At 41.9% G+C, this 14,528-nt stretch overlaps 1 protein-coding gene across 2 annotated transcripts in view; it reads left to right on the forward strand.

Moving 5' to 3' along the window:
- The window catches only part of ptk7b (protein tyrosine kinase 7b), a 345,893-nt gene that overhangs the window by 217,566 nt on the left and 113,799 nt on the right, over positions 1-14,528 (forward strand). For both annotated transcript variants that reach the window (XM_084320932.1, XM_084320933.1), the window contains exon 2: positions 11,746-12,042. In XM_084320932.1, the coding sequence (XP_084177058.1) occupies positions 11,746-12,042 (297 nt within the window). The remainder of the gene's footprint in view (positions 1-11,745; positions 12,043-14,528) is intronic.

A 14,528-nucleotide genomic window follows, 5' to 3' on the forward strand; every position in this document is an offset into this window, starting at 1 on the left:
TAACGTTAGTCTTGCATCTCCCGGTAGCTAATGAACGGACTCGGAGTAATGCCTTGCTGCTATGGGTAATAATAATATGCTGATGTTATTGTCCGTGTAACACTAACTATATAACGTTAATGCCACAAAACGAATGCCTTGTTAATCATAAGTAGTTACTTTGATGCAGTAGCTTGTGTGTGTGTGTGGGGGACGGCGGGCGTTGTGCAGGTAGGTCGCGAGTGAACTTTTTTTTTTTTGCCTTTTGACGCTACACAAATTGATGGGTATTTATCGGCGACTGCTATCGGCACATTTGAGCTTATCGGCCGATAGGCCGATAGCAGTCAACAAGGCACTTATCGGCCGATACCGATACCCGACCGATATATCGGTGCACCCCTAGAAAAAACATAGACGTTAAGGTGCACAACAGTTTCTCGCATGATGAGGGGAGATGGGTTATATTTAGGGATGGGTACCGAATTCTGTACTTTTGAGGTACCGAACCGAAACACGTCGGTACTACCGAGTATCGAATCAAGTGAGATACAAAAAATTTAAAATTATTATTATTTTTTTTTTTTTACTTTTTTTTTTTCATGTCAACGTTCACACGCACAATATATGCTTACCTAGGATTTGACTTGATTCAACAACAAAGCAGTCGGAGCAATGACAAGCCGAAAACTGTTGAAATTGTAGTTATTTGAAGTTTGGATTTTTTTTTACGACTGAGGTAGGTAAATAAAATTTCTTGAGACTAAAGTACAGAAAAAAGGTACCGTTGGGTACCGGTATCGATTCACAGGTACCGGTACCGGTATCGGTTCAAATGTGAAAGGTACCCATCCCTAGTTATATTGGATGCAGATTTGGAGTGACAGAGAACTACATTAGCTAATATATATGCACCCAACGTGTTGTCCTCAGACTTTTTTCATGAAGTATGTGAGGTGATTAGGAAGATAGGGAATAGCAACGTAATCATAGGGGGGGACTTCAACCTGGTTGGAGACACCTTGCTGGACAAATCATCTCAACCCAGGACCGCTGACAACGCAGGGAGACTGGCGGTCGGTGTACTGATAGATGAATTGGGCCTAGTGGATATCTGGAGGGTTCTGAACCCACAGGAAAGAGACTACACGTTTTACTCTCACCCACATGCCTCATACTATAGAATAGACTATTTCCTGATCTCTAGCACGCTGGTAGAACAAATAGCAGATAGTAGGATAGGGAACATTGTAATATCTGATCATGCTCCAGTTGAGTTGGTAATCAAATCCATAGAGGGGCAGCGGTCCCTGAGATGGCGATTCAATAACCTAATGTTAAATGATGAAGTTTCATGTGCATACATTAGAACTATATTTAAGGAATTCTGGGAACTTAATGAAGGGTCAATAGATGATAGTGGCATAATGTGGGACACATGTAAAGCATACATGAGAGGACGACTCATACAATACAGTGCAATACTAAAAAGGGCAGAGAAACAGAAAATGACAGCATTGGACAAAGAAATTAAAGCACTCGAAACAGCACAGTCAGAGACCAGCCCCAGAAACGTGGAGAAATCTGAACAAATCCAAATATGAATTGAACAACATATACCAAAAAAAGGCTGAATATGCTTTATTTAGGACCAACCAAAGATATTATGAACAAGGGGAGAGAGCGGGTCAAATACTAGCGAATCGGGTTAAACAAATGCAAAATCAAAATATTATATCCTCAATTTATAATAAGGATGACGAAATCATTACAGACAAAAAGGAAATTAACAATGTTTTCAGGTGCTTTTACCAGGATTTATATACCCCACAGGCGGCGGTGGATCAGGTAAAAATGGACGCGTTCTTCAACAAGATTGAATTACCATCGTTATCGAAACAACAAATGAAGTCAATGGAGGGGGAGGTCTTGATAGAGGAAATACATGCGGCAATCAATAGCCTTAAATTAGGTAAAGCGCCAGGAGACGATGGGTTTACTCCCGATTTCTACAAACAATTCAGTGATATAATTTCTCCAAGACTATTGAAAGTATATCAAGATTCACTGTTAAAAGGGAGCTTGCCCACTAGCTTGAGATCGGCCACTATTACGTTACTACAGAAAAAGGGCAAAGACCCTCAATACTGTGGGAACTATAGGCCTATATCCCTGAGCAACTTGGAAGAAAAAGTATTAGCAAAAATACTAGCAAATAGAATAGAAGATGTACTACCAAGTTTGGCACACTCAGACCAAGTGGGTTTCGTGAAGGGGAGAAACTCTGCTGATAATATTCGCAGACTCCTACACATAATGTGGAAGATTAGGAATGATGTAGAGCCTACAGTGGCCTTCTCATTGGACGCCGAAAAGGCCTTTGATAAGGTGGAGTTTGCATTTTTATTTCACACGCTAGAGCGCTTCGGATTCGGATCTTCGTTTACTGGGTGGGTAAAGCTGTTGTACACAAATCCGATGGCCTCTGTCTTGACTAACGGGATCGTGTCCTCGCCCTTTAACCTAGGACGGGGGACGAGGCAAGGTTCTCCGCTTTCTCCCCAAATGTTCGCGCTTTTCCTCGAACCACTTGCTATCGCACTGAGGACTAATCAAGACATCAAAGGGGTAATAGCGGGACAGGTGGAACATAAAATATTTGTATATGCGGATGATATCTTATTGGTATCCAGCAATCCCCAAACAGCAGCTGGGGTCATTGGAACTGTTATCGAGTCCTTCTCAGAAATATCTGGATACACAATCAACTGGAGCAAGTCAGAAGCAATGCCTCTCTCTAAGTGGTGTCCCCCTGCTATTAGGAGGGGATGGCAGTTCAGGTGGATGCCGTCAGGATTGATATATCTAGGAATAAAACTGATCCCAGGTCTGAAAGAGATAGTGCAAGCCAATATTGCCCCTATAATCGAACACGTTAGTGCTCTGACCCAGAATTGGGCCAAGATGAATATGTCCCTCCTTGGGAAGGTAAACTTAGTAAAAATGATATTGGCTCCCAAATTAAATTATATCCTATATATGCTGCCGCTGACCCTCCTGACTCAGTTACTCAAACAGTATGACAAGATAATTAATGTATATTTGTGGGGGGGCAAAAGGCCGCTATTTGGTCGGGCCAAAATGTATGCAGCAAAGGAAGATGGCGGCTTATCCCTGCCTAAGCTAGACTGGTATCACTACGCATTCTCACTCTCCCAGCTCTCCAAATTGAATCACTCGACTGAGGAGGCACCTGCTTGGGTCAAGATGGAGGAGGAAATGGTATATCCCTCATCTCTGCAATCCTTCCTGACACAATCAGACAGACCTATACCTTTTAAGAACCCTCTAATGGCGTTTGCCAGGGAAACTTGGAATCAGTCGCACAGGCTGACTAGTGATAGCCCATATCTAACTACAAGAGCCTCTATATGGTATAATAAAAAACTAAAGATTGGTAAGAAATCAGTCATATGGGAGAACTGGATTAAAAGGGGGATACATGTACTAGGTGATATAGCCGGGGAAGATGGGGTATTACCTTTTGAGGATATTAGAAAGGACTTTGGTATAGATAATAAAAACGTCTATAAATTCCTACAGATTAGACATTGTATATCGTCATCAATGGGACGGCCAAAATGTGGCCCGATTACTGCAATTCAAGAAATATTCTATAAAGGATGGCGTAGGAAAGGCGGTGCGTCAAGATTCTATGATGTTATAAGGGAACACAATGCACCCAAGTTGGCGGGTCTGAGGTTGAGCTGGGAGAACGATGTACGTGAGGATATTACTGAGGAAATATGGGAGAAGCTGGTGTCCAAATGGGGTAAATTCTCGCGGGAGGCACAATCACAACTTATCTTTTACAAAGTTTTAAACAGAAGCTATTGGACGCCTAGTAAACTGGCCAGACTAAAATTAAGGGACAGTGACATCTGCTGGAGATGTGAGAAGGAGACATGCACTTTACTACATATGTTATACGAATGTGAGAAAGTCTGGAAAATGTGGGATCAAATTGTGATATTCCTAAGTAAAGTTTTGAATGTAAAGGTGAATAACTCCCCAATGGCATGTGTTTTGGGTATAGTACCGAAAGAGATTAAACTGCCTAAATACCAGGGAATGTGGTATAGAATGGCCATGATATCAGGGTGTAGAATTGCCTTACGACATTGGAAATCACCCATTGATATTACTTTTAAAGAATGGATGGAACTAATGTTCCGGACAGCATCATATGAAAGGGTAACATATAGAGTCGCAGGGAGAGAGGATATCATTGCTGAGGTATGGGACAGTTTTCTACACCTGACTGAACGGTCTGGGGACGAATGATTAAGGTGGGGTTTCAGTATTATCAATGATGAAGGTAAAAAATGGGATCTGACCTGATGGTACCTATACTTTATATTGTATTATGTATGTGTATATGCATAGATTGTATGTCCGGATGGTGTATCTATGGAGTGGCCACTTTCTCTATCACACTCTCGCATGCGCATATCTAGCCGCATACGCATGTCTAGGACACACATACTCGTATGTATACATAACTGAATTACACACACTCATATGCACATGGCTGAGATATACATGTCAGAGGCACACATACACGCATATACTCACATATAGGAAGCAGGCATACACACACATACTTATACACACATCTGAAGCATAAGCTCTCACTTACACATATAGGGGATATACACATACTTACACATACATTTTTTTTGATCCACTTTTTCTCCCGTTTTCTATATTTTTCTCCCATCCCAATTTCGTATCATCCAATTCAACCCTCCCCTGTCACGAACGCTGTTTCTTGCCTCCCACAAGCCGGCTGCAATGTGGACTAAGTCATACATAGCACAAGTCCCCTCCGGTACTTGAGGTAACAGCAGTCGCATCTTTTCACCTGCGCAGCTCGATCTCTCAGTGGCGAGGAGTAACGCGTGGGAGGCTCACGTTGCCCCCGACACTTCCTGATTCTACTGCGCAGGCGCACCAACCGACCTGTAGGAGTCGCTGTCCACAACGCCCGATCCCCACCCATCAGTTTCCCACCCCCTAATACGGCCAATGTGTATTAGTATGAACGACCAGCTAAACTGAAAGCAATGTGGAGCGCTGGGCTCGAACAGGCGAGCCCAGCGTCTCTGCATTCGTGGCGAGCGCCTTGCCCACTACGCCACGTAGCCGCCCGTATACTTACACATACATATGGGACACACACACATACATAGCTGAGACACACATACATATGTACACCTGAGATATACACTCACAAACATGGCAGAGACGTACATGGTTACGAGACACACACAAAATGTAGGATCACAGTCACGTACCTGAGAAATGCACACATACACATATGAGACATACACACATACGTACGTGAGACACGTACCCACATACACATATCTGAGACACACATTCATACAAGTTCTCACACACACTTACATATATCTGAGACGCGTCCTCTCACATGCACTATGGAGAAAGATGGCATCCCGATAGAAGATGCAGCACATACCTACTTCGCAGGTAGAATTGGACTACATGTAACGTATCGCTGCTGTCGGGACAAAACCTCATAACTCCAAAAACCCAACTTTTCAGCAGATGAAAAAAACTAACACAGATTTGAGGGTGAATAGAGTTAAGAGGTTTAGACAGATGATCGGTTTAATGCTTTCCCATTGTTTAAACTTTGTAAAACCCACACACACATATGGAGGATGATCTACGGAGTTGATTTATATAATATAAAAAAAATTCAAAAAATGGAGTTATGAGGTTTTGTCCCGACAGCAGCGGTATATAAGTCTTGGTTATTATGCACAATATTTAGTAATGTTTTTTGTTTTTTTTGTAAGTACTTTTTTTAATTTCCATGTCTGTTTTTGGTATGTCTGTATAAGTCCTATGTAAGTTTTGTATGTCTAAAAGAAAAAGACAAATCTTTGACTTTGCATGTTATGCTGACGAAAGTTCTTCCATGAAGATGTGTAAGATTTGTGCAAAAATATCAAGAAAAAAAAGAAAAAAAATAATAACAACATGCAACTTGACATTTTATGTCAAGAAAAATACAAAAATTGTAAAAAATAAATGAACTATACACTTAAATAAAATAATGTATTTGAGAACTAATTTAATCTATTGAACTGTAGTTGCATTCAACAGGTCGTTATTGCGAAAGTGAATTTGTTAGCAATAACCTACCTGTATAAATAAAGGCCAGCTCAGTGTTCTCTCTCTGTCTCTCTGCAATGAGCATGGCTATTTAGCTAGCTAGTGGTTAACGTTACTTTACCATGTAAATGAATGACTAGGATGCAAAGCACTTTCAGTTTTCACTGCACACACAAAACGGTCGCAATATCGAGCCCTTTAGGTTTTCCTAGTCAAGGGATAAAATAGTCTGCTATGGCTGCATGCGTGGCGCTAACGTTATTGTTTTTAAATGCGCAACTGTCGGAAAAACATGGCATCGATAAGAGGAATCGATAGTCACGGAGGCATGCGATTCCAGGAATCGGACAATTAGGAACCGGTTCCCAATCGATTTCCGATTCTCGATTCCCATCCCTATGCTCCTCAGCTCCTCATATAGGGATTGGGAGGGTTTTTTCAGTATAGCGTCCAGCTCTCCTCATTTTCCTCTCTGCTACCACCTCTATAGTTTGACCAGCTCACACAGCTACTCCTCCATTTAAGGAGCCACGCAGACCGGCAAGAGTTAAAAACTCAGTTAGTATTTTTTTTATGTCCGGAGCAATTTAGCAATTCACCTTGGATTCCCGGCTAACGGGATTATAGCATTCCTGGGAGGGAGGGAGAGAGGGAGGGAGGGAGGGAGGGAATGCTGGGAGGAGGGAGGTGGGGGAAGGAGTGAGAGAAGGAGATGACATGAGGAAGAACATAAATTATGTACCTTTTTCCCCGTAGTTGACATTTCTGCATCCACAGTACTGTACCAGCAGCCATGAGATACTGTATGTTATAATTCTGCATCCACAGTACTGTACCAGCAGCCATGAGATACTGTATGTTATAATTCTGCATACACAGTACTGTACCACCAGCCATGAGATACTGTATGTTATAATTCTTATTCTGTATGTTATAATTCTTATTCCGTTACTAGGTTTGTTTTGTCTTTTTATGTTCTATGATTGTGCATTTTTTCTTTACTCATATATACTTTTGTTTTTATTGATGTCTTTAAATGGCACACACCTGAAAACAAGAGCATGCTCTCATAGCATCCTCACTGACCCTAACCCTAACCCTCCCTGAATCATAAGACCTCTGGCTGACCTTTTGACCCCCGCACTGATTATCATGTTTTAATAACTTTGATTCACCTCCTTTAAACCAAACTCTGTTTTGTATCTTGAACATCTGTGAACACTTTACAATCTCCAAAGGCTGGGAGGGAGAGAGGAGAGGAGAGGAGAGGAGAGGAGAGGAGAGGGGAGGGGAGGGGAGGAGAGGGGAGGGGAGGGGAGGGGAGGGGAGGGGAGGGGAGGGGAGGGGAGGAGAGGAGAGGAGAGGAGAGGAGAGGAGAGGAGAGGAGAGGAGAGGAGAGGAGAGGAGAGGAGAGGAGAGGAGAGGAGAGGAGAGGAGAGGAGAGGAGAGGAGAGGAGAGGAGAGGAGAGGAGAGGAGGTGGGAGTGGGAGTGGAGGGAGTGGAGCGGAGCGGAGCTTGGATTGAGTGATCAGTCAGGTCTTGAGAGGAGAGGAAGAGTAGAGCTGTGGTTGATAGATGAGTACAGTACTTCTCAGTTCCAGGCCATGTCCCATTGCCTTCTGGGTAATATCAGCATTCCGTCAGTGACTCCTCTTGCTGCTCGAAAAAAAATGTATGGGGGGAAGTTTGTCATTCAGTTTTAATAGTAAAAACCTCAACACAAGCCAATATGTAGGCGTAGCCCTAATAATCATTTCAAGTAACCTCTTTGCGTTTGCTTTTTTCAGTTGAATCAGCTACATAAAGAGGAGTTCAATCAACTAAATGGGACTGATTATATTGATACTGTGTTGTTATGGCCCCCGGCTGGCTGCGGGTGGTACTGCCGGCCAGTAGGGCTGCACGATTCTTGCTAAAATGTGAATCACGATTCTCTCACGATTCTTATTTTTATTTTTTTTAAAGATTTATTGGAACAGACAACATAACATATATCAAAGTGCTTGACTTAAACTTAAACATAACATATATCAAAGTGCTTGACTTAAACTTAAAAGTCTCTTGTAACATACAAAATAACTCTTTTCCTCTCTTACGCCCGTGCGCGGGATGCGTGTGCGTCGTGGTACTTTGCTCTCGTCAGTCAGCTCAGGGCGTCATTTGACAAGCACGCGTCATTTGGCCCGACTCTAGCGTCAGAATGTTATGAAGTGGACGGCCATTTTGGATAACACACTGTTTTTACCAGTACACACATTACAAAAACCAAACTCATTTTCCGTGGGATTTTATAAACTTTGGACTGTATGACTATAAGACTTCAGGCCATGGAACCGCTGTGTTGTCCAGCTTCTACCTCTCATCTGGAACCCAAAAACAGGAATCTGGCGACAAGTCAACACAAAAGTAAGAAAATATATTGAATGTGAGATTGTGTAAGTGTGATTGATATCGCAACTGGGATTGTTCTGAAGCAAATACGTGAATGCAGCGTGACGTGAATGCATAGGGGAATAGGAGCAAGTGTTTTAATGCAACTGATCTCCATTTTGACACAAATGCAAATACATCAGAATCGCTGTCATTTAGAAATGAGATCGCATTCGTCTATGAATCGAGATCGCGATTTTTTTCCGATTAATCGTGCAGCCCTACCGGCCAGTGTTAATTTAGTCAATGAAAATGAATGATGCACGATATATCGGCCGCCGATATAATATCGGCCGATATAGCAGTTTTTTTACACATCGGTATCGGTCCGATATCAAGATAGGGCCGATATTAAAAAAAGAAAAAAAAATCTTTTTACATGTTTTGGCCTTAAATTGTTTCAAAATATCAGTAATTTCTGAAAATAAGTTACAAAAGTAAAAAAAAGTATGCGTTTTGGAAAATAGCTCTTTATTTGATTATCATAAAAAAGTGTTTTCTATACAGAGATATCGACATCGGTAAATATCGGTATCGGCCAGAACAGCAATATTAATATCGGTTATCGGTATCGGCTACAATTTTCACATCGGTGCATCACTAAAATGATGATTAAATATGGTCGTCAACAAAGCTTTTTCCCCCGAGACGAGACGTCACATTAATGGAGATCATGTGACACTAACGTGACTAAATAATTCATGCAATGTCGTTGACTACAAACGGAGACACAAAATGTAGTTTACAAAATAAAATCTTTTAGAAGAATTCATGTTATTATTATTGCAGTATTTCCGTTTCCTATGTGTGCAGCGCAAGCGCTTTGATTAATTTCCTCACCTGCGTTATTTGTTCTTAGCCAGCATTCTAGATAGCAGTAACTGCACACGACAGGGGTTTCATGGAGCAATGATGCTGACATTATTAGGTGGAGTTGCGCCCTCTTGGGGTTTTGTTTTGGGGAAGAGTGGGGAGCTCGCCTGTGACGGGTCTGTTGTTGTGTTGTGGAGTGGAAAGAGGAAGAAGATGAATAAAACATGGTTCAGTAGTGTTATGAAACATGGCGTACGAGTTCTGTAATGTTTGGACAAAAGCCCTTTGATTTATAGTCCGATAGGATTTGTAGCGCCCTCTAGTGGTAAATTGTAATGAGATTTTCAGGCTATGCGTCCGGTAGGTATGTGGACATACACTGCAATTTTGGTGATGATTGGCCTGACGGATGTTGACTTACATCTATTTATGTGCTGAGCCATAGCAATAATGAACCACAGCAATTGGACTTATGGTTTAGGAGGAGATGTCAAAATCCAAGATGGCCAAAAATCCAATATTGTGGACTTTATGGGTCCTTGAGGCAAATTTGGAGAGGGCAGATTTAGGTGGATGTCTGTACCACGTTTTGTGTAAATCGTAAGCGTAAGAGAAGACCTTTCAAAGTAAAAATTATATCATCTTAAATGATTGAAACCCTAATAATGATAATAATAGCATATTGCCCTATAATAATAATAATAATAATAATAATAATAATAATAATAATAATAATAATAATAATAATAATAATAATAATAATAATAATAATAATAATAATAATAATAATAATAATAATAATAAGGAAAAGTCAGGAAAATCCAAGCCCAGCAAGTATTTTCATGTTGTATGTCCATAGTTCCCACAACGTCCACACGTTTTCCTGCAAAGACGGGGAACGTCCTTTGAGCTAGATAGCTTCTACTCTCGTACTGTACCTTCAGATCTCAGAGTACAAAGGCGGTTCTGTGTGTGTGTGTGTGGAGAGTATTGATGTGACTGGACATATCAAATACTGACTAGAATGTTAATAATATATAATAATAGAATGGGTCTGTCATGCTTCGTAGTGTGTATGTTTGTATTTACATGCGGCTTTGTGCATATATTTGGATCAGTGCACAGATGTCTGGGTGTGTCGTGTTTTGTGCATAGGATACCTGTATGTCTGTGGTGTTGTGTGTGTAGTTTGTGTGTGTGGGAGTTTGAACAGTACACTCGGCAGGATTCCAAAGACATGCCAGTCTCTCCTCTCTCTCTCTCTCTCTCTCTGTCTCTGTCTCTGTCTCTGTCTCTGTCTCTGTCTCTCTCTCTCTCTCTCTGTATCTCCCTCTCTGTCTCTGTCTCTCTACCAAAGTATGTGAAACTTGCCTTCTGCTAGGACTTTTCCTGGGAGCACACACACACACACACGCACACGCACACACAGCTCTGATGCGTCTGGCAGAGCTATAATATCAATGAGGTTGTGGAAGCTGTCTCTTAACATGAGCTGATACAGAGCTACAGAAGAACCTCTAACATATATGATATACATAAATCAATAACTCACTCAATATTTACCCCCATTTCCTCTACTTTCTCTGTATCTCTCTCTCTCTTTCTCTGTATCTTGTTATGGAAAATATTAAAGGACAAAAGATGAGCCGTTGTATAAATCATTCTGAGTCGAGTTATTAAAAAATAGAAAGCATAGTTTAATTATTTCCTCTGTGGCCACAGCAGAAAAGGACAGTTTACAATCAGAGACAACAATGTTCACACACAAGTGTCTGACCATAAAATGACAAAGAGCTCTGGTCAGACGTACATTAATACACAATTTAAATGACGTCCACTAGACACCCAGACAGGTAAACAAAGTCTGCCCAAAGGAGAACCAGCCTTGGCTAGGCGGTGTTGTTTGTTATGTTCTTAACTGGAATGCTAAACAACCTTACTAGGAGAGAAAAAGATTAGGTCAAAAGTCATCCTCTCCCCACATTAAAGGGACAGTAGTGTCTGCCAGTGTCTGAGCTCATTATACTAGCTGGTCATATTGAACCAGTCAAGCTGTACAAAGATAAAATGATATCTCAACACAGATCTATAATGACATGATAATATTTCCACGACAATCTCCCTCTCTGTCTCTCTCTCTCTCTCTCTCTCTCTGTCTATCTCTCTTTCTCTCTCCTTGTCTCTACTAAAGTATGTGAAACTTGCCTTCTGCTCCGTCTCTGCTAGGAATTCATGACTCAATATATTTACCCCCCTTTCTCTCTACTTTCTCTGTCTCTCTCTCTATCTCTCTCCCTTTCTTTCTTTCTCCTCTCTCAGTCCTGTCCATCCACGCCGCCGCCATCCAGTTCACCAAGGAGCCAAAGTCCCAGGATGCATTGCACGGCCGCAGCGCCATCCTCCGCTGCGAGGTCGGCGACCCGGGCGACGTCCGTTACTCCTGGCTGCACGACGGCCGTCCGCTCGAGGACACGGAGAGGCGCTTCCAGGAGGCCGGCAACCTGAAGTTCACCGCCGTGGAGCGGCAGCTGGACGCCGGCAACTTCGAGTGCGTCGCCCGGAACAGTGTCACTGGAGAGGAGCTGCACTCCACCAACGCTTCCTTTAACATCAAGTGTGAGCTGCTGCCATTCTTCCATGCGTGTGTGTGCGTGTGCGTGTGCGTGTGTGTGTGTGTGTATCTCTCGCTCTATCTTTCTCTGTAGCTCCTTCTCTGTATCTCTCTTTCTCTCTCTAGTGTTTTAACAGGCTGGGTAGTGTTTTAACCTGATGAAACATGCTGGGTAGTGTTTTAACCTGATGAAACGTGCTGGGTAGTGTTTTAACCTGATGAAACGTGCTGGGTAGTGTTTTAACCTGATGAAACAGGCTGTGTAGTGTTTTAACCTGATGGAACAGGCTGGGTAGTGTTTGGTAGTGTTTTAACCTGATGGAACAGGCTGGGTAGTGTTTGGTAGTGTTTTAACCTGATGGAACAGGCTGGGTAGTGTTTGGTAGTGTTTTAATCTGATGGAACGGGCTGGGTAGTGTTTTAACCTGATGAAAGTGCTGGGTAGTGTTTTAACCTGATGAAACGTGCTGGGTAGTGTTTTAACCTGATGAAACGTGCTGGGTAGTGTTTTAACATGATGAAACAGGCTGGGTAGTGTTTTAACATGATTTAAGTGTGAGCTGCTGTGATTCTTCCATGTAGAGACGCACTGATAGTATTCTGACTCACACCTGAGTACAGAGGATTTACCCATGTCTCTTAGAGGATGTTAGATCTTATGGAGAAAGCCTCTTCTCCCTCTCCACAGGAAACTGGATATTATATTAGATTAGATTCAAATGTAGTGTCATCATGCAGCACAATTAGCACAAAAAAGTGCAGTACAACGAAAATAAGTTTAGCATCCAACAGGAGTGCAAATGTAACAGTAAAGTGCAATAGTAATATACAATGTACATGTGATTTAAACAGGGTATAATAAAATATATAAATTAGTACTACTGAGTAATAGTGCTAATCATGTACAGTACAGAGTTGTAGTATTAATATTTACAGTGATACAGCAGGTATGAAGACACTGGTAGTAACTTGTCATACTGGAGCGTAACTAGTAAGAGTAGGTAAGGGATATGTACATATATAGATAGATATAGTATCTACAAATATTAGATGCTTTTATACAAAGTGACTTACAAGTTTTGTACGACAAGTCAGGAAGGGTACAACTATTTCATCAAATAGTGTTGAAACTTCAAGTCAAGAGTTTTATTTGTCACGGCATACAAGCATACAGTGAAATGTGGGGGGTTATGCCCGCAGCGATTGTGCCATAATACAAGTAATAAGAATAGGAATGAGAATAAGACATGTGTGCAATAATACAAGTAATAAGAATAAGACATAACAGGTATAATGTACATAACGTTTACAAAAAGCATGGTAAGACATGCTAAGGTCCTGTGATAGTGCAATACAATGTTAGCTACGGATGAGGCACTGGGTCTTATGTACACTACTATACAATGCTATACTATACAATCTACAGTTATACTATGTGTCCTTATGCTAACTTGCTATATCCATCTATTTACTATACAAGAACCACTCCCGTTCTTTTTATTAAATTTTTTATTTAAAGTGACCTTCTCATTGTGTAAAGTGACCATCGAGTGTGAGCGTGTGCAGCATGTGTGTGTGTGTGTTTATGCTAAATTGACTGTTAGTGTGTGAGCATATACAGTGTGTGTGTTATGTGTGTGCTTGTGTGTGGAGAGTTCAGTGTTCAAGACTCTGATGGCCTGGGGGAAGAAGCTGAGCCAAAGTCTCTCTAGTTGCTGGTGTTCGCAGGCGTTTGCCTGACTGCAGCAGCTTGAACAGGCTGTTGTTGGGGTGGTGAGGGTCTTTCATTATTCTGCAGGCTCTGGATTTGCACCTCTTGTTATATAAGACCTGCAGGGGTGGTAGTGCAATACTCAGCTGAGCGCACCACTCTCTGTAGGGCCTTCTTGTCCTGTGCCTTGCTGTTTCCATACCAGGCAGTGATGTTTCCAGTCAAGATGCTCTCTACAGCTCCGGAGTAGAAGGACTGGAGTATCTTCCCCGATACTCTGAACTTCACACTTTAAGTGCCGAAAACGTGTTTAGGCGTCTTTCCTAGCCATGCTAAAGTTGCAGAGGACGCCCTAACTCGTCTTTAATATCAATATTTCAAAAATCTGTGATCGAAATCATATTTTTCCTCCGCAGCCCTGAGACACAGTGCTGGCCTCCTCTCAAACCTCTAGCGGTTCAAGAGCACCATCTGGTGGCCGATCGGCAGAAGCGCCAAACAGGAAGTCATGTGGATGAAGTGGTGATCGTCCATATTACTTCCGGGCACTCTCTATAGGTCCCGGGACTCGATCTCGACACAATACATAGTGATCCGTTGCCAATAACTCGATAAACAACATGATTTGGACGTATATACTATTATACAACCTGGAAATAGATCGCGTATTTCTACATCCCATAATAGGAATATTTCAGTTCCACGCTCATCGTCCAACGGCGCGAGGAAGATACGGTAAGATTCAGCGTTATTTTATAACGTGTTCGATATAAACTGCTC

The sequence above is a fragment of the Notolepis coatsorum genome (assembly GCF_963971535.1).
Source record: "Notolepis coatsorum genome assembly, chromosome: 8".
NCBI lineage: Eukaryota > Metazoa > Chordata > Actinopteri > Aulopiformes > Paralepididae > Notolepis > Notolepis coatsorum.